This window comes from Perca fluviatilis, chromosome 15, assembly GCF_010015445.1.
Source record: "Perca fluviatilis chromosome 15, GENO_Pfluv_1.0, whole genome shotgun sequence".
In the NCBI taxonomy this organism is placed as follows: Eukaryota; Metazoa; Chordata; class Actinopteri; order Perciformes; family Percidae; genus Perca; species Perca fluviatilis.
The window spans coordinates 7,135,252-7,156,698 of record NC_053126.1 but is presented as its reverse complement, the minus strand read 5'-3'; the positions used below and the strand labels follow the sequence as shown (position 1 = coordinate 7,156,698).

The 21,447-nt window shown below is 40.6% G+C and overlaps 1 protein-coding gene across 2 annotated transcripts in view; it reads left to right on the top strand.

Annotated features, from left to right (window-relative positions):
• LOC120574177 (protein kinase C beta type-like) overlaps positions 1-21,447 on the top strand; it is a 108,585-nt gene that overhangs the window by 14,742 nt on the left and 72,396 nt on the right. For both annotated transcript variants that reach the window (XM_039824382.1, XM_039824381.1), the window contains exon 3: positions 17,380-17,462. In XM_039824382.1, coding sequence (XP_039680316.1) covers positions 17,380-17,462 — 83 coding nt within the window. The remainder of the gene's footprint in view (positions 1-17,379; positions 17,463-21,447) is intronic.

Genomic DNA, 21,447 nt, shown 5'->3' with positions numbered 1-21,447 from the left:
TTTGAAAAAGGTCTCCATCCATGCCTGCAGCTCTGTGCAGCTGTACTAAGGGACAGCAGTGTTTTGAGCTAAAAGTGTAAAAGTGTTGTGTAAAATGTCTTGATGCTCATACATACTAATTAGCACTAAACACAAAGTTAATTGGAATTGGGTTCGCAAATATTTGAGTATTTTGAGAAGTACTGGACAAATTATAAATTTGAGCTGATAAATAGGACCTCAAGTGGGAGCTCAACATCAGCTCCCTCATCGTCAACAGCTGGACCTGACAAAAACGATGATGGCGCACCTCTATACCACCATCATGGAGTCCATCCTCAGCCTGCTCCATCACCATCTGGTACGCTGCTGCCACTGCCAAGGACAAGGGCACACTGCAGCATATCATCCGCTCTGCTGAGAGGGGGATTGGCTGCAATCTGCTGTCTCTCCAGGACGCTGAGGCGGCCAGCAAAAATTGTAGCCGATCCCTCTCAGCCCGGACACCAACAGTTTGAACCCCTGACCTCTGGCAGGAGATTGCGGTCCATCAGGACCAAAACATCATGCCACAAAAACTGTGACTTTGCCACCCTTAGAGCCATGCATGACCAACACAAAAACAAGGAGATAGAAAGCCAAGACCGAATTATGTGACATCAACAGCAATGAAATGAAACGTGGCTTAAATTACTGAAAAGTTGTTTTTGCTGTTCATTACAAACTTAACCTATAGCAATCATGGGGCCCTATTTTAACGATCTGAAACGCAAGTGTGAAACGCAAAACGCAAGTAGCTTTGTGGGCGGATCTCGGGCGCTGTTGCTATGATACGACACAAATCTGAAATGGGTTAGTCTGAAGTAGCTAGGTGTGGTTTGGGCGTAACGTGAAAATAACCAATCAGAGCGTCATCTCACATTCCCTTTAAGAGCAGGCGTATTGTTCCGTGGCGGATTGCTATTATGACGGTGGATTTTCCTGGCGCACGCCAGCGGGAGCTGTCCGGGATGCGGCAAAGTAATAAATGCCATGCTTTTGTCGGTGTTGCGCGGCCTCCGCTTGTCTCTTCTAAGAGAGGGATTGCTGCAGCCATGCAGCGTGAGCCTCCAAACGCACCACCTGTACCTGTTGTGCCCCTTCCTCCTCCCCCCCACTCCATCTCCCAACACCCGCTCCATCAGGAGCGCATTACTCCCGGACCAGATTCCGCCGGAGTGTCCAATCCCACCGTAGTTCAACATCACGTCTCCTTAAGTCCTCTAATATTTCCTCATTTATGTCATCAACACATCCATGATTCATGGAAATGTGTAAAACACAACAAGCCACAAAGAATGCTGCGACTTTTTGAGGATTGTACTGTAAAATGCCTCCTGATCTATCCAAACACATGAAGCGCATTTTCAGTAATATTTTTCTTTGTAATTATGTATGGTTTTCAAAAATGTGAACTGCTGTAGATGAGAGAAGTGTATGCGCATTGTGCACACACTACATTATGGCCAAGCATTCGTCTCTAAAATAGAATCTGAATAACGCGCTACTGACTTTAGACTAGCGCCACTCACTTTAGACCAGGTTTTTCCTGGTCAGTGGCAGAATTGTTTTCTGAAACTGCAAAATAGCACCAGGTAACGTTTGCGCCGGAACACGCCTCCTCTTTTCACCAAACCGCCCCCCGGAGCGCAAATACATTCCCTAATTTACCGACGTGCATCTGTGGAGGGAAAAGTCCGCTGTGCGTGGGGTGCAAAATAGGAATGATACATGCGTCGGTGTACAAAGGCAATTGCGCTGAGTGCAAGATAGGGCCCTTAGGCTTTCCTCACTAGAAAAAAACCTTAAAATGAGCTTTTTTTTCTGACATGCGATCTCTTGCAAGTTTGCAAATGTTGACTGTCCTCTCTTTCCATTGTTTCTTTTAATCTTGACGGTGATCTCTCCGTGACTAAAACCAAGTAGTTTCAGTTGCCTAAAACCATACCCTAACCAGATGGTTTGCAGAAAAGAAAACACTACTCTGCATCATTTCTGGAAGAGTAAAATGAGTAATTTTGAAAGGCACTCAAAAAAGACATGCTTAGTCATTTAGGTTCTCAGCCTGCACTGACTAAGCTATCAGTGGTTAGTTAGGTTGGACAGATGTTGCACCATCACCTTGTATCTTGTAATACTGTTCATACCCTTCACTGTAATTTTGAAAAAGCTTACTGTATACAATTATTTATTTTTATTATTGTTCAGCTTTGTGCGATAATATTGTGTCTCCTCCATGATCACTGTCACAGGACCTTTGCCCCACTCTGTATTTGTTGTTCGCAGGGCAATTTGACGTGATGAGCTAAATGTCTAAAACGTGAATCACGGTGTGTAGGTGGGATGGCCCACCTGGATTACTAACTGCTGGGGGAGAGATGCTGCTGTGCTGCTGTTGTGGGTTTGAAAATGCACAGTGATATAATTTGTTGGGCAAAAGGTGATTTCTTGGTGGACACTAGTTCACAGACTGAATACTGGTGTTGAATTTGAAATCTTTTTTTCAAATTTTCACCAAGATGGATATGCAGTCGCAACTTATACAAGTTTGTGAAGGTGCTGCCTGTATTTAGCATCTGTAGTGGATCTGTCTTTTTCTTAAAAAAAAACTACATAAATCACAAATGTAGCACTGGATCTGGACAAAAACGAGCAGCCGTTTTTATGTAGACCAGGTCCAAAACACAGCTAGAACAATCAGGTTTTTTAAGTTTAACAAAATGTTGTTGGAAGGTTTGTTTTGTGGGAATTTGATCCTGTTTACGGCACAGTTTACGGCACAGTGTTTTACAGTAAGTTTATTCTGGCAGTAAAAATAATGTATTTGTCAGACTTAAAGGTCCCATGGCATTCACTTTATGAGGTTTTTTTTAACATTAATATGCGTTCCCCCAGCCTGCCAATGGTCCCCCCAGTGGCTAGACATGGCTTTGCCCCCCGAGAGAATTGAGAAAGACCCATGAGAAAGAGAGAGACATCATGGCTTTCAAACGAGCAAAATGGCAGTTGGTCAAGGCCACACCCCCACCCTCCACCTTGCCCCTCCCTCTCTCCTCAATAGCTACAGACACAGAAATGGCACATACTAAGGAAAGCTCATTGTGGGACTGGCTCTAGTGGCTGTAATTCTGCACCAAGGCTGAATTTTGGGAAAGAGACTTCAGATACAGTATTAGGGGACCACGAAGGTCTATATAAAAGAGACTTCAGATACAGTATTAGGGGACCACTAAGGTCTATATAAAAGAGACTTCAGATACAGTATTAGGGGACCACTAAGGTCTATATAAAAGAGACTTCAGATACAGTATTAGGGGACCACTAAGGTCTATATAAAAGAGACTTCAGATACAGTATTAGGGGACCACTAAGGTCTATATAAAAGAGACTTCAGATACAGTATTAGGGGACCACTAAGGTCTATATAAAAGAGACTTCAGATACAGTATTAGGGGACCACAAAGGTCTATATAAAAGAGACTTCAGATACAGTATTAGGGGACCTCTAAGGTCTATATAAAAGAGACTTCAGATACAGTATTAGGGGACCACTAAGGTCTATATAAAAGCATCCAAAGAGCACCATGTCATGGGACCTTTAACATAGTGGTTCTGTTCATTTCACAGCAAAAAGGACTCACTCCAAGTTTTTTTCTGTCTGTGGTGTTTATATGGTACTATGTGTTTGTGTGCACATTTCAGTAATTAAAATCTAAATGGGGATGAATACAGTTTTCATCATTGTGTGTGTGTGTGTGTGTGTGTTATTGACTGATGGAGAACAGCTAACTATGTCACTGTTGCTCCTGAGATACTTTAACCCATTAATCTATGGATGGTAACCTAGCAACAGGCACACGAGCCGTCAGGAGTGCAGTGATCCCAGAACTCTTTATCTGCCTCCCTCCATCTTTGTCTCTTCCTTTATTTGACTTTCTAGTTTTGCGTCACTCTCCCTTCACATCTCTTGCTTTTTCTCTCTCACCTGACATCCGTCCGACTTCCACTTTAACTCCCAGCCCTGCTCACCCCTCATTATTTTCCTTTTATTGTTTTCTGTCAATCAGTTTACAAATATAATATTGTTGAGTTCGAGACTTTTATGAGAGAGAGGGTGTATTGTTTAAATACCAACCACCCACTGCATCTTCAATTTGACATCATCTTTTATTTCTTCTTCATAGATTAATATACCTGTATAACCATGATGGTGTTTTTCCCGTTACACCATTTATGTTTTAGAATGACAGAGGAGCATACAGAACAAGAGTGAATAAGACTACATTTGCTTATTGTCTATATGTGTTTGTTATTGTGTGTATATGCATAGTTATGTGTGTGACTGTCTGCACATGTAAAAAGGATAACAGGCAGCCAGGCAGCACTGGTCTATTGCCAAGCATTGAGCGAGTTGTGGTAGACTTTGTCCTGCCTTGCCCTCAAAAAAACAAACACACACACACACACACACACACACACAAACACACACACACACACACACATATTATTATTATTATTATTATTATTATTATATTTTTTTAGCTACATATTGCACCTTCAACGATCATGTTAAATAAATTAATAAAAAATAAATGAAATATCCACTGAAAATGGGACTTTGTTTTAATAAGTGTCTTCATGACAGAGCGAATAGCTTCTACAGCGACTAGTGCTTCAGAGTAAAAGAAAATGGGGCGGCAGTGGTAGAGCAGGTTTTTCAATAATTGCGGGGTGGGTTGCTCAGTCTCAAACTCCATGTGTCGAAGTGTCCTCAGCAAGACACATGGAGTTTGAGATTGAGCATCCCCTCAATTATTGGTCTTGGTGAACTTGTATTTAGTTCATTATTTGGTATTCCAACCCGTTAGTCTCATCGACTCTCGTGTCAGTATCTGCAGCTCTTCACTCTCACCTCTCTGACCTCTCTCTCCCACACTCTCTAACTCATCCTCTTCATACCACATCTCTCTCTCTCTCTCTCTCTCTCTCTTCTCTCTGAATTAAGGACTAAATCAGTAGATTAGATAAAACTGCATGTTGAGGATGATGATTATACTCTTGGGCAAATTAAATGCAGTGAAAAGCTTTCTGCTTTCTGATTCTCTAACGTATTCTTTCCTACCGTCAGTTATTTATTATATATTATTTATTTTTCTTGCTGTCTGGACCAAAACAGCAGGTATTGTCTGCGGGGGAGTTAAGAGAGAGAGAAAGTGGCAGTGAAGGGTGGTGGGAGTGAAGGAGGAGGGCAGGGGAGAGAATGTGTGTGTGTGTGTGTGTGTGTGTGTGCGCGCGTGCGTGTGTGTGTGTGTTTTGGCTGGACATGGACATCGGCAGTTGTCTGTTCAGGTCACATTGTGGAGGTAGATGTACTTTGGTTTTGAGAGGAAACTCAGGGCCCTACACACACACACACACACACACACATACACACACACACACACACCCACACAGAAAAAGAACAGACAGCCATTGTTGGTAGAAAGATTACTAATGTAAATTACTTTTTTCTTAGAAATGCTTCAATTCAGCTTTCTTTCTGTACAAGTAGGACTGGATATTGAACATCTGTGAGACAGAGATGTGTCTGTAGTATCTTTGTAGTGTAGTAGTATCTTTAGGTTTTGGGGTGGTGATGGCGCAGTGGATATGACACATGCCTTTGGTGCGGGAGATCTGGGCTCGATTCCCACTGCGATACATCACCTAATGTGTCCCTTAGCAAGACACTTAACCCCTAATTACTCCAGAGGCGTGCGACCTCTGACATATATATATATATAGCAATTGTAAGTCACTTTGGATAAAAGCGTCAGCTAAGTGACATGTAATGTAATGTAGGCGGTTGGTTGGACAAAGCAAGCAATTTCAGGACATCCCCATGAGGTTGGTCCAACGTTTTGGTTCAGACTGAAATATCTTTCCAACTGTTGGATGGTTGATGGTGATATTTTGTACAAATATCATGGTACCCAGAGGATAGATCCTAATTACGTTGGTGATCCCTTGACTTTTCATGTAGCCTTATCATCAGGTCAAAATGTTAATCTGTCCAACACTTTGATTGTATTTTTATTTTTTTCACCTTTTATTTATTCAGGGGGGGATTTCACTGAGCGCAAGGCTCTCTCTTTTTTTTCAGGAACACCCTGATCACATTCACACAGTTACACATTCTCATCTAGAAGTTGTCCAGTACAACCCCAGTCTGATCTGCTGGCCACTGAGATGCTCCACTGAGCAGTTTGGGTTAAGGGCCTTGCTCAAGGGCACCTCAGTAGTGGTAATGAGGAAGGGGCTCTTTCCCACCCAGATTTATCCTGCCAGTCTGAGGGATTGAACCAACAACCTCCAGATCACAAGCTTGCTTCTTTTCTCGCCCAATGCTAACTGAATGATCAAAGGCATGCAAAGCTAAATACATTCCCAACAACCCCAGCTGTATTTTAATTTGCAAATGTTAGCATGCCAAAACGCCTAACTAGGAGAGTGAACAGAGTAACCACTACACCTGCTAGCATTGTCATTGTGAGCGTGTTACATATTGATGATAGCATTTAGCACAAATCACTGCTGCGACTAAGCATAATTTGAATCAATAATTAAATGAATTATTAGCTGCACCTGAGATGGTATTCATTGTGTGGTCAGTTTTGTACAGCTGCTTGTGTTTAAGATTTGAGAATTGGCTTCTACTGTTTGATAAAGAAATGTTTTTGTAGCGATCCATAGCATTTACATTTAAAAAAAAATAAGATATAGTTTTTCTATATCCTAACTACAATGTGAGTACAATAGAATGCCTTTTATTTTCACTATACACATGTACAATGAGATTAAAAGCCACTCCTTTCCCAGTGCCAACATATACATAAAAAATATAACAACATGAAATAAAATAACAAGTGCAAAAAAGGTGGGGGGAGGGGGTAAGGTGCACAGTTGAGACACTATATACATATGAAAAAAATAAGTATGGTTTTATATACAGTGTGATATGCAGTGTGGGTTATTGGACATTATTTGGATATTGCCCAGTAGTGGTGATCATATTCAATGAGTAATAGATATTGTGCAAAGAGAGTAATAAATGGTTACTGAATTTTAGGCAGTGTTTAGACATTGTATCAAAACAATGAAAGCAATACTCAGCCATACTGTACTTACATCATTAACATGATGATGATCGGTCCCTGCTTGTCACATTTGGCTGAGGTTGCGAGTTTGATTCCACCAGCACATTTGAAGAAACAGACGGACTTCACTTCACACTCTCAACTCTTAACAAGTTGCATCAAGGTGCCAACAGGCAAGGCACTGTACACACACTGGGCAGCTCCCAGGTCTGGAAGTTTGCAACCGTGTGTGTGAATCAAGGCAATGCTGACAAAAAGCACAAGTGCAATAAAATGAAGCATTAGAGACAGACCGATAGTACAAAGGAGACAGAGAGTAATGAAGAGAGGAGGGAAATGGAATTCAAAGTGATAAAAGAATCAGACATGGAGAGAGTGGGATGGAAGGAAAAAGACAAAGAGGCAGCCGGATGGCTGTGGCTCTGACAGACAGAAATCGAGGGATGGAGATGGAGTGAATGAAAGATGGTGAAAGGGATGCAGTGAATGAGAGAGAGAGCGATGGAGTGAATGAGAGAGGATAAGGGTGGAGGTGTAAGCTGGACCACGTAAAATCGTCTTGTGCCAGAATTCTTTCACAGCGCTGGCACAGCGCTGAAACTGAAATCGAACGGAGCGTGAAGCCAGACAGACTGTAGTGTCTCCTGTTTTTTTTCCTAATTGAATGTAAGTATACTATTGAGAGGGATAACATACTGTATTAACTGCTGTCACAGGCCATGAGCAGGTCCGACACTATTAGAAAGTACTGTATCTTCTTATGAAGACATACAGTAATCACAATCCCTTTATTCTCAGCATGATCACATTGCCGCCATTCATGTATCAATAGCTCATCATTTTTGACATTCTTCGAAATTCAACAAATAACCCATATTAAAATCAACAATAAATATAGAATATAGCCTTCTATCTTCATAATGTTGCACAAAATAATTACTTGAATTCCACACAAGAATGATTGAAGAATTTCAAATGTTTATTTATCATATTTAACACATTTTCGAAGGAAAGTGTTCAGTTTTCTTCTCTTTTTTTCTCTTTGCTCTTTTTCTGTGGCTGAGTAGTAATAGATGTAATGGCAGATTTCCTTTAACAATTTTTTATCAATCTGTAAACAATATTTAATATATAATATCAAATGTTACATTGCCTTGCTGTTTAAAGTGATGTGTGGATGCGTGCATCACAGTGGATACCGGACAGAATACCCGATAGGGATACAAGATTAAACATTTCCACACGAAATGCACACGGGTCATCATTTATGGAAAGTCTGGCTAGTGACACAAAAACTCTATCTGAAAGGGGCTTAACTATAGAAAGATCAATGTGGGATATCAAAAACAAGATTTTAGAGCAATGCCTGGAATATGAATGTGCTGAACTGTTTTTTTTGTCACAAGAGTAAGCAAATGGTGAACCGTGGTTCCACCATGAACAAGCAATGAACATACTGCATGTGAGCTGTGAGTGGCAGCTAACAGTCGACGGTGCAACAAACTATTTTACAGTGTGTCCTGAGAGGAGTGAAATGTAATGAGCAAGCGTCCCTGCGCTGTGCTCTGGGCGATTCTGAAATTAAAAACGCAGCAAGGCCACTAAAGAGCAGATGGACTCTCAGAGGGATTTCTCAGTCGCAAAAAATAAATACATAAAAAACTCTATGGATAGAATAGAAAAATGAATAGAATCGTAGTTCTCAAATCATAAGCGCTTTTAACAATAGTTCCTTGACATCAAAAAACTGCAATTTAAAAAGGCCTTTCTGTGAAAGTGTAATTGATTTGCTTTGCTTTGTTTACACTGGCTGTTGTTTTCTTACGATCATCACCAACGAGAGGTCATAGTTTGCCTGCCAAGTGAAATCCTCTGTGTTTCTCCCAAGACACACTGTACCAACGTGAAACATTATGGATGTAGAGCTGGAGGAGGAGAATAGAGAAGAAGAAGAGAGGATGGATTGATGGAAGGGAGAGAGAGAAAGAGGAGGAGTGATATGGGTGTGCTGACTCACTCCCTGACCCTTCTGGCCTGCTTCACCAGCGGCATGGTGGGTATTTATACATTGGCGTAGGCTGTTCAGCCCCCTTATATAAGCCCTTACGGACGTGCACGCACACACGCACGCACACATACACACACACACACACACACACACACACACACACACTCACGCACACACACTATGGGAGGTGCCCAAGGTGAATGGTGTGTTTGGTTCAGATTATTGACTTTCTTCTTGCTTTCTCATTCTTTATCGTCTTGGTCTTATTCTTGTCTTCCTGTGGTTGCATCAGCTTCTTCTTTGAGTCTTTCACCCCACACATCAGGATGTTTCCTCTTCACAGAGACAGTAGGAAGAGCAAGAAACAGAAACTGTAGTCTGGCCCGCCCAGACCTCTCTCCACGCTGTTTAAACACTGTGCCAGGTCTGCCAGGACGTGGTCAGGGAGAAGATCTGATGGAGACGTTTTGTAGTCAAGTCAGTGAACCCAGTCAGTCAGTCAGTGAACCCACCCAATCAGTCAATATACCAGTCAATGTGAAACCTAATCATCTATTGTCTCAATTAGCAATTAAACAGCTGGTTTTGTCAGTCAAATAGTAACCGTAACAGTAACCCACTTGTGCAACATTTTGCAGAGGAAGGCAAATATTGTTAAAGCAACACTAGGTAACTTGGGATAGGATAATTAGATTATCAAAGACTGGACCGAACTACTGAAGAGTCTCTCAATGTTTATTTTTACTTGCGAACACAATTAGTCAGTTACAGCACTTACTACAAAGTACAGAAATGACTATCGAAACGCTCTCTACAACAGCTTTTGTAATACAACGTGGAATGTGGTACAAAGTCTATAGTCATAATAAAGAGTCAATGTTGTCTTCCTTCGGACCATTCCGTGCTCTAGACAAGGACAAATTAGTGGCCCCCATGTTATCTTTTGGGAGTGTAATCATTTTAATATGGCATTCTTATGCAAACAGTTTTAATATTAACAATACAGAAAAATGTAAATCACAATTTTTCTAACATAACTTTTCCCGCTTCTGTCCTCCTACAGGTTGGAAGCAGAATTGTCCATTACATTACATTATGCAAGTTTGACAGATCGGGTAGCTGATCTGTAGTTTGAATGAACTGGATAATGTAACGTAATGGACAATTCCGCTTCCAACCTGTAGGGGGACCAAAGCGGGAAAAGTTACCTAGTGTTGCTTTAATGTAGAGTGTGGCTGTTGTAGCCAAAGCAGAGTGCACTGTCCATTACAGTTTGTATAAATCAAATGAGACCTGGAAGAGCCTTCCACATCATGGGAGCATTATGGCTTCTCAGCAGATTAATAGAAACGTTAGACGAAATGGATTAAACAGAAATGGGTTCAACTTAACGACGAACTGATTAGGTTTTGGTATAAGGTCAAGGTCACTGTTCCTACGCTAAATATGACAACATTGTACACAAATGGCTAATAGCATAAAAGGATGAAGTGATGTCATTCTATATCCCAAAGGTCAACTTCACTGTGAAATCATAATGTTCTGCAGAAACCACTCTGGGTTGTTTTCATTTCTTTAAACCAATCACAATCGACTTGGGCGGCGCTAACAACGGATGGTATGTATTCTGTATGTATCTAAACTTTATAACCCACCAAATCTTCAATAAAACCTTTCTGAATAAAACAATAACGTTACTTCGGTGTGTAACGTTACTTTGGCCACAACAATCCTGCCACAATCGGTCCTAAATTGTGCCAGTTAGATAGTAAATGCCTATCCTTAAACATATTCTTCGTAGATGTTAACAATTATTCTCCGAAAGAACCAAGCAAGCCTGCTGTTGCACGATCTAAATTTTCTTAGAAACATGCCATTTTCAGCGTATAGCTTGCTAGCTCGAAGTTTGTGTTTCCGAAACAGAGTTTTGCAAGGCGAAGGACATCCGGCGCAGGATATTCCGACGATTATCCATTAAATGAACATCCTACTATTTCTGTGCTGACAGGTTGAAGATGTATGATGTATGATGTAGATGTATGTAAAGCATCCATGTTTTCACCAAAAAATACCAAAATCACCAAAATCTTTACTACATATATTAAATGAGTCTGGACAGACATGGATATAAACTGCAACTTGACTGGTTGGGGGAGGCATACAACTGCAAGGCGCTAATTTGTTATACTGCATCATGCAGACAATCACTGATCAAACCGTTAGATACTCAGTCAGTTGCAGCAGGGTATTCAACCAGGGAACACGGAGTGTGTGTGTGTATGTGTGTGTGTGTGTGTGTGTGTTTGGGTTTGTGTGAGTGAAATACTATACTATAGGTGATGTACTACTACAGCTATACATTAATAAATCTGACTAACTAGAGAGCGTTGCCACTCCCTGTGTCAAAGCATTGAACCTGGCCCCTGAATCTGACAGTTTCTAAATCTGGGACATCGCTGTACAGCGTGTCACTGCATCTCACACACACAAACACACACACACACACACACACACACACACACACACACACACATAAACACACACACACATACACACACACACGCACACACATTGGCAGCTCATTAGAGGAAATGGCTGTGTACAACAGTGTTCTGCCAACATTTCATAAACAGAATATACTGGAACAAGGAGGAGAGGAGATGAAGATGGTAGAACAAAAGAAGATGAGAACAGGAAATGAAAGGAAGGGAAGTCAAAAGAACAAAATTATTCAAAATAGTCAATCATCATCCTTCCATTAATCCAAAAGCCTGAAGGTTAACTATGTATAGCAGTTAGTACTTGGTAAACTAATGACATTTGGGAAGTTGCTTGCAGTGTAGTACTTTTTAAATTCTATGTCAGCCATTGCGAAAAGTCAACCCAAATACAGCAGTACTATAAATGCTGACTCTAGTAGGATGGAAATTATGCTTAAAGAAAACATCAACTGCTACTTGTTTCAGTTTAAGAGCAAAAGAAAAATCTATTCTCATCTTTCTGACCGTAAGATGATTCACTCTTGTCGAATTGTAAGAGGTAGGTGCTGTCAGTTTGAGCCCCCCTCTTCACACTATTGATATACAGAAGGCTTGATGGGAGGATGATATTGATTGACAGCCAGCTGTTACATAATGATGTAATGTGACTGTTGGGGAGGCATCGGGACAACGTGGGACACTTCAAAGAGCTATTAGCTGACAAAAACAAGTTTCAAGGGGTAGTTAGTGCCTGTGAAGTGTGGTGGATTTAAGATACACACAAGCTACATGCAAGTATAACTGCTCTACTGCACTGAAAAAGATTTCAACTAAAATTGGTGATTGCTAACACACTTTGAAATTGATCGTCTAAATCATTGGTTATTGATACAGCTATAGTTTCTTATTCAAGTGATACCAGTCTGTAGGACACTCATGATCAAACTGTATCATTTAAATTCCAATATTGCACATTATTCTTTCGCATGCATCCGTATGAATAAGGATTAGATAAGGAACTGAACATCCTGAAAAGCAATTAGTGAATAACATCATTAGAGCTGCAATTAACTAATTGTTTTCATTAATTTTTTTACTGTTATTGTACATATACAGTAGGGACCTTAAATGTAAAGTAGAACATCATGTGGACCACTGAAGTGACTGTACATGCAGTGGCATGCTCTTTCCTAGGAAAAAGGCTTGAGAAAATCATTGTTTTTGGGACATGACAACATGTTACCACTTGCATAGAAGTAGAACAAATCACACAATTAGAGATAGTAGTGTGAGCACTTCAGTGACTTACCAGTGACTCTGGCTTTATCTGCAGAAACAAGATCAACTTAAAAACATTTGTAAGGCTGATTATTGAACGATTGTTGTGTAAATCGTATTGTACAGCAGCATAATTGATCCTCCTCAGTCTCACTAAGTTGACAGTGAAAAGAGAAGCTCCCCGTTGGCTGAGAAGGGATTCCTGAGGTGCTAACTGCAGCCGGTAGTGTAACTTAATGCTCAGTCGGTGTTACAGGTAGACTACAGGAACACTACATGGCTGCTTACCTCTAGAGTAACCTAAGCCCACACAGCCTGCCACAGTGATGTAACAGACTGATGAGAGAGGGAGAGATAGAAATGAGAAAAGAGAACAAGAAACAGGTGAACAGAGAAAGGTGTGTGTGTGTGTGTGTGTGTGTGTGTGTTTGTGTGTGTGTGTGTGTGTGTGTGTGTGTGTGTGTGTGTGTGTGTGTGTGTGTGTGTGTGTGTGTGTGTGTGTGTTTGTGTGTGTGTGTGTGTGTTCATTCCATGGATATTTAATGTATGCTATAAATAATGAAGGCACATTAGGCAGGGTGCCAGCTCCACCAGAGTCAGCCTGAGATCTGTAACTGGGGGCACAACGAGGGCAGGGGAGCGGAGGAGGAGGAGGAGGGGGAGGAGGAGGAGGGTTTGTGAGGTATATAGGCAGGGAACATCTACAGTAACTGGACGGACACTAGTTTCAGCTCAACGCAAAACACCAGAACCTGACTCTTGGAGCTGCAGATCTTGAATGCTACATGATTAGTGCTTTTATGTTGGGTTTATTAGCAAGAACCACACCCTTAACTGACATGCAAAAATGATTGCTTATTGAATATAAAATGTGTTAGTAATGTGCAGATGGGAATGGAGGAGGAAGATAATGGCTGTGGTGTGGGAAGAGCTACATAAGAATCATAAGAAAACAAAAGGAACATAAGAAAGTTACCATGGCTTCATGGCTTAGCAGACCCCCGGGGAGAAACAATATAGGAGAGTGAGGTTGGGGCACAGAAAATGAGAACAGAGAGGCGTTTATAGACATGTGACAGGAAGTGTTCCAGGAAGTTATCTCCATTTAAATGATGTGGTGCTACATTTTTTACCAGGGTATCGTAATTGATTGAATTTTTACAAAGCTTTGTTAAGGGATTGTCGAATGGAACAGAAACTATAGCTTACAAAGAAAGCCTAACATTGCCACTCTATACAATGTTATATGGTGGCCCTGGGAGCTTAAAGCACATGCCAACAAACAAAAGAAAAGAACATGGCAATAACATCTTCACCAATTTGACATTTGGGGAAAAAATGCTGAAAATAAGAAAACACAATCAAATACAGAAACGCGCTGCAAATTCAAATTGAACATACTGTAGTATGTGTAAAAAAAGTTCTGTTTTTGAACTATTTCACTATTTCATCTCAACCAGATGCTACATTGCTCCAACATAACACTGACAGGTGCCATTCGGCATGAAAAGAACATTTTCTTTTGTTAATTTACATAACTGTAAATTTGACTGAAAATACTTGTGCTTACTGTAAGTAACATTTTTAATGTCGAATCATATATAATCATCATGGGAAGTGTAAGAATCCCTCCTCTATACTGGAGTAACCTGGGCCAATCTGCCTCAGTTATTCCAGCACTACTACTATCTCTGTTTTTATCCCTCTGTAAAGTTGACGGGTTGGTCTGGCTTTGTGAAATTAGATTGTGCCACCTCTCCTTTTGAATTTCCACCATCGTGAGTAAGTATGTACTTAACTAAACAGATGTGTAAATGGATGAGCGAGGTGATTATTGGTGTGGATGAAAAGAGTTTTGTCAAAGGGAGAAATGGAGGGCACACTTCATTTCTGGCACAGTATATTTTTGTAAAGAGATATTCTATTTGTGTGTGTGTGTGTGTGTGTGTGTTGCTTAGGGATTTTTCAGTTATAATACACAAAAGAGCAGTTGCCTCGAAGCAAAATGTGCACATAGCTCTCACCATTTCTATCTCTACCTGTATCCCCTCCACCCTCACTCTGTATTCAATCAGCGATATCATGGAATGAGTGGGTGGTACGTGTGTGTGTGTGTGTGTGTGTGTGTGTGTGTGTGTGTGTGTGTGTGTGTGTGTGTGTGTGTGTGTGTGTGTGTGTGTGTGTGTGTGTGTGTGTGTGTGTGTGTGTGTGTGTGTGTGTGTGTGTGTGTGTGTGGTATCATCGCAGTGAGTGGGCGGCGTAACCAAAGAGAGGATATTGCGTGGGAGTGAAGTACCATTGAGGTGCACATGATGTGTATGTTTGAGAGTATTTGTGTTAATTATAACCCCTCCTATCAGCACAGGTTTGACAGTAGAATATAATAAAGTATGATAGTTTTTCTCCAAATATGTAAATGAGACAGTCGAGGAGACCACTGACAGTGAAGATATCATGTTAACAATTTTTTTTTAATACTCTCTAACAATCACTGATCTGATCACTGCTACTAACAGTGCATCAGGGTATTCTTATTCAAACAGTGCTTACCAAAATCCCTTCATATTTACTTGACCTTAATTCCCTTACCATGAGTTAAGTTATACAAATACTTTGAAGTTTAAGTTGGAAGTATGGTTAAGTAGTAAGTAGTTTTTTAAAGAGGCAGTGATGTGGGTAGTTATATAATGTCTATAATGTAACTGGTAACCACCAACAAGTCAGAAAGGTCTGTTTCTGACTTTGACATTTCCAGTTGAAAATTAATTTCAGTGCTCAACATTGGGTCAGTCAATTACAATGTGTCACGATGATGTCAGCCTTGATGAAACTAAATATTGGCTTGTTTACGTTTCCTGTCAGTAGCTGGGCTGCAACCATAGACTGTTAATAGTATGGATGCAACTCATGGTTATTTTTAATCAATTAAATGTTTAGTCTATGGAATGTAACAATAGTTACAAGCTATAAAGACAAACACGTTTTGCAAGATTTCATAAGCTTTCAGTAGAGCACAAATTATTTCAATATGATTTATTATTTTTTGTAGTGGCTCTAAACCTGCTATCAGCAACATCTCTGTAGTTGAGTGCATTTACAGCACTTCTCTGTATCTCTCCCTTAGACATGCACACTATGTAAATCTCTTGAGCTGTGTGTGTGTGTGTGTGTGTGTGTGTGTGTGTGTGTGTGTGTGTGTGTGTGCGTGTGCGTGTGTGATATTTTCAGCTTCCTCTGCCTGTCAGTGGAGCTGACATTGATCAGGGTGGAGATGACACGCTCGCTATGCATAGGAGCTTTCACATGTTTCTGCACCGCCGATTGATACCAACCTGAAAACTGGAGCCATGTTCCGCTTTTCATCTCGCTTAGATTGTCATCGCGCTGGCTTCCGTTTTGATCTTTCGTGTGCATTCATGTGTATACTTGTTATCGTCAACAAATCTGTGTAAAAACCCAACCTTGAATTTTTTGTAAATGCAGATGTTACAATTCTGTTGACAGCAAACTTTGTAAACATGGGCAATCCTGTTAATAGTAAAGTCAATTTTGGTACATACTGTAACATAAAATAAGGTTATATTCTATATTGCATTCTGGACATTTAGAAGGTGCTCTTATCCAGAGTGGCTGACAATGAGTCAACGGTGCGGGAGTGACAATAGGAGTGTGTGGGTGTTAAGTCAGAAGCACAGCATCCCTCTGTACATTTACCACCGCTAAAGCTTTTCATAGGTTAAGTAAGTGCTACTTCTAACAGCGCGGAGACAGTAAAATAACTCTGCTTTCATCAAGCCTCAAAACCATATCTAATTGTGCTTGAACCTAATGTCAAATTAAAATAGTACATTTGAACGAGAGAATGTATGCTGGTAACCTTGATGTACTTTACATAGGGCTGGTATCATGTTTGATGTCAGTATGCAGCTTGATATAAAATGGTTAATAAAGCTCCACATGTTATAACGTCTGTCTTCCCAATTGTCAGCTATGACCATCAGGAGCTTCAACTCTTATATACATTGCTGTTTGACTCATTTCATCCTGATAAATATGGTGTGCTTCCCTTTAATACTAAATACATACATTGCAGATATTCTGATTATAAGTAAAGCTATTAGGACAGAACTCCAATTTGATTAGAATGTATTACTACACAATGGACGTTTCGGGCAGCACCCTTCCTCAGCGTGTGCACAGGCAATTACAAAACTTATAAAATAACATTATATAACATATATTTATATATAAAATATTCTGATTAAAAACTCAGGTAGGCAGCTGTGTCGTTGAATGTCAGAGTACTCGGCTTTGTTCAGCACTCAAGCTGGCTTGGGTGCTGAACTAGGTGCTTACTGGGCAAGAAAGAATTAGAGATGTCTTTAGATTACGAATAACATATTTTGTGCGCAGTTACATTTTCTTTTTCTCTCTCTCTCTCTCTCTCTTTTTTCCACAGTGTGTTGTTTCGTGGTTCACAAGCGTTGCCATGAGTTCGTCACTTTCTCCTGTCCAGGTGCTGATAAAGGACCTGCATCAGATGTGAGTACAAATAAATGAATCGTTTAAAATCGCACGCCTGTGTATGAGCGGGAGACTGAGTGTAGTGAAAGACAGATGGAACGAGAGAGACTCCACAGACACGTCCTGCTCATGAGCCCCCATCAGCTGTCAACACCACTGTTACGGTTGAGCTGCCTCCATCGTTTTCCTCTCTTCTCATTTTTTTTCCCCCGTCTTGACAGGTGCACCGTACCATCATTGGACTCAATACTGTACACGTTAAATATAGACATGTAACACCTGTAGCTGCACCAATACAACCTATATTGGCCACTGAGCAGCACCACACTTTAATTAAATGTGATGTTGACTTCAGATGTTAGATCTGCCTTAGCTGTGGAGGGGATGTACAGTACAGCAGACTGGCTAAAGGAGGATTATTAGTGTATCACAGTAGATGAAATTAGGATATTTTGTGTTTTAAGTTTATTTGTATAGCATAATTATACAGATACCTCTAAACATTTAGATGAAACATACTTTGTGCATTTCTTGTTGTAAGTGGTGAGGTCAGTCTCTCAAATTTACATCTCTCTGAGACATTTTATAGTTTTCTCTCCATGAAGAACACTATAAATTACAATTTTATATTGGCCCTGAAGTAGCGTCTTTCTGTAGCTACCGTCTAATTTCACTCTTGTTACTCTTGGTTGCCCTGCCAGAGGTTTAAACCCTTACATAACTTGAACTCTGATGTTCCCCTAATCTCTTCTTAAGTATCTTGAAAATTAGAGGAAAAAAACCCACACTCTACAACAACATAATATCACATCAAATGAAATCTGTTTCCCATACATATTATACACAGCAGGAGGTTAAAAGTCGTGCTTGTCTTGATGTTATTAATTATCTCGAAACATTCTCCTGACCTTCTCATCTGCTATAACAGCAAGAAGTGCCTTTTAAATGGTACTTTTATCATAATCTCATCCACTCTCTCAAGGAGCTGAACAGTGTCTTTTCTCTGATTTATATTCTTAAAATGCAAACCTATTCTCTCACCTATCCTATTAAAAGGACAACATGAGTTGCCTTCCTTGTCTTAAGAGCACTCTCAGGATGCCAACTTCATTCTTTCAAAAAACCCAGGGGTCTTTGAGTTCCTCAGGCATGTCCTTACCTCCCTCTGGAGTGCCCTTTCAGTCTGAGAAATACACTTAGTGAGCCGCCTCCAGAGGAAACGGTGTTCACTCTTTGGCTTCATCTGGTGTGTTCTGTATAACTGAAAAGTCTCTGCAGTATTTCCTCTTGTCTTATTATATGCCTGCCTGTCTAACCTTACTTATTTTTCTGTTCTCTTTCACCTGACTGCTTCTTCCGCTCCATCTTAGTGCCATTTGGAGTACCACAAATAGTCTCTTCTTCTTTGATAGCTTCTGTTTTAGTCAGGGCCAGTGCCGGGGTATCCAAAGAGATGCTAAATCTTCACTTAAACCATTTTTCTACATTTTTCTTGCTCCAAAATCTGCAGGTTCTTAGAAAGTCTGGAGAAGTCCTTAAAAACAAAATATATACATATAAATACCTTAAAGTATATGCTTCCATTAAGTATTAAAATGTGTTATTTGTCCTATTTAACAAATGCAACATAGCATTAGTTGCGGTAAAGCAATGTCGTTGTATTAGTTCATCATCTGTTTCTCAATGACTGGCTCATCCACAGCTCCGTGGCTAATAACATCCAATAATATTCATATAGGTGTACAGTGGAGCCATTGCAACCTGACCCTTCTTGTATTGCTTTGACACAAAATGCATTGAAAGACCACATATTTCAAATTTTATGAATTGTTTTCTCACCCAAACTTCACCACCAAAGCACTGTGTATTTCCAGTCCAGTTTGCACATGTTAACTCAACTAACGATAGCAGAATCGCCATTGCTGCTTCTTTGAAAGGCCCTGCAGAGAGTATGGCTTTTTTCCCACCAGATCTAACTCTAATTCTAACCATTTGACACAAATGGCCAATTCCTTGATGCAAGTTCCTCTGAGTGAAACAAAGTTAGGGTTTAGAGTATGTGTTTCTCACCAAAATATTCTGCCAGTATCCTTGCCTAGTCTTCGTCTTCTGTGCCTTTTGCGGGAACATTGCTGCATTTCTTTGGGCATTACCGCCCCTAGCTGTTGATCAGTGGAATAGCATGAAACCAACGGCAGGGTGTTCTCTCTGCAAATGTGCTTGTGTAAATGCATGTGCATTCTTTTGCTTGATACAAATAAAACAGGGAATTGCTCGTAAAAGCATGACTCCATCCATATCACTACTAGGATACCTTTAAATTGTTCCCATCATGCTTTGCAACAAAATTTGGCTTCAAGGCCATAAACAGATACTGTATCCCCTTTCTTATGCTGCTCGTTTGTAGGGTCAGAACTTTACATTAAATCAGTACTTTGTCTTTTTTTTATTTGGGCTCAAAGAAAATCAACCTGTCCTATTTCCCACATAGTTATAATTTTTGTGTTGACCCCTTGACATTACAACAGCTGAGTCAGTCCACAAGTTTCAGATGTGATTCCACATCTTTATATATCTCTTCTACCTATTTCTTCTGAATGCCACCTCCTCTTTTTCTGGCACTATATTTCTATTGCTATATTTGGCATACATTTAACTCTCTTTCTCCCACTGTGTCTCTCTCTCCATTCGGCTCTGTACATCCTATTTAAATGCCACTCCACCCAGGGGGCCCTTGCTCTTAATTACGGGGCCTCACCAACCCACCTTGTCATTTCCTTAATGAGTTCATGGTCTTACGACCTCGGTTCCTGCACAGTGGGAATGTCGTATATCTCAGCTCCTAAGTAGCTGCACGTTTAAATATAGGAGACAGGAAGACAGGTAACCTGGCTCACAATGCACAGCTTTCAAACACCGGGGGGTTTCCACTGGTTATGTAATTCCTTGAATATAATGAAGTTTTGTAATAAACACCTGTTCAAAATGATGAAATTATATTTAAATAGTTGCCTCATTGCAAAATTACCAAACCAGGAAACCATTCTATAATTTGATCATAAAAGCTCTCTGACTTGGTCATGGAGCATTAGGAAAACACCAGGGTGAAAATTTTTTAATAATGGTGTCAGTGGGGGAATTTACAGCTTACGAACTCATGCTATGTAAGATGAGACAGTGCCCCAGGTCTCATTCAGGCAGTGTCCAAAATAACCTCCTAACCCAGAGGAGTTGTTCAACTTTGTGCCTCCATGGAAGACGGGAGATGTAACAACTGTATGATAGGACAAAGCTGCTCAGCCTGCCAAGGCCATTGTGAAACTAAACACATAGCACATTTTGTGTGTGCTATGTGTATTATGTGCTGAGGTATTTGGGAGTCTGCAATATTTACTTTGAAGGTTCAGCTAAACTTAATCTATGTCCTTGACGTTCCACTTCCGGGACTGCTCCGTTGCTGATGGAAATTCTGCCGGATTTCACTTATTTAGGCCGGATATCTGTTGCCTTGGGCTTCCTTTGTGTTGCCATTTTAAACTGGTCGATTTTTTCTCAGATCTCTGCAAGGTAAATCCAGACAGCTAGCTAGACTATCTGTCCAATCTGAGTTTTCTGTTGCACGACTAAAACAACTTTTCAACGTACACGTGTTCCACCAAAACAAGTTCCTTCCCGAGGTTTTTCCCGGTGCTTAGCACCGCCCAACGCGATTTTGATTGGTTTAAAGAAATGCCAAAAAACCAGAGCACGTTTTTCTCCCATCCCGGAATGCTGTGTGGACTATGCGAGACTAAGCTAAACGTAACGCCTCCAGCATGAGTTTAAATGCACCTTCAGGAAGACAGGAACTTCAGAGAGTTGGGACGGCACTGCACATTGTCTCCTCAATTGAGTGTCTTCTTCATGTACGTGAAATGGGTTGTGCTGCTCCTGAGTTTTTCCTTAACAGTGTCAGATTTTGACACGTTTTGACCCACGCACACCTGCACAGTAACGGCTATGT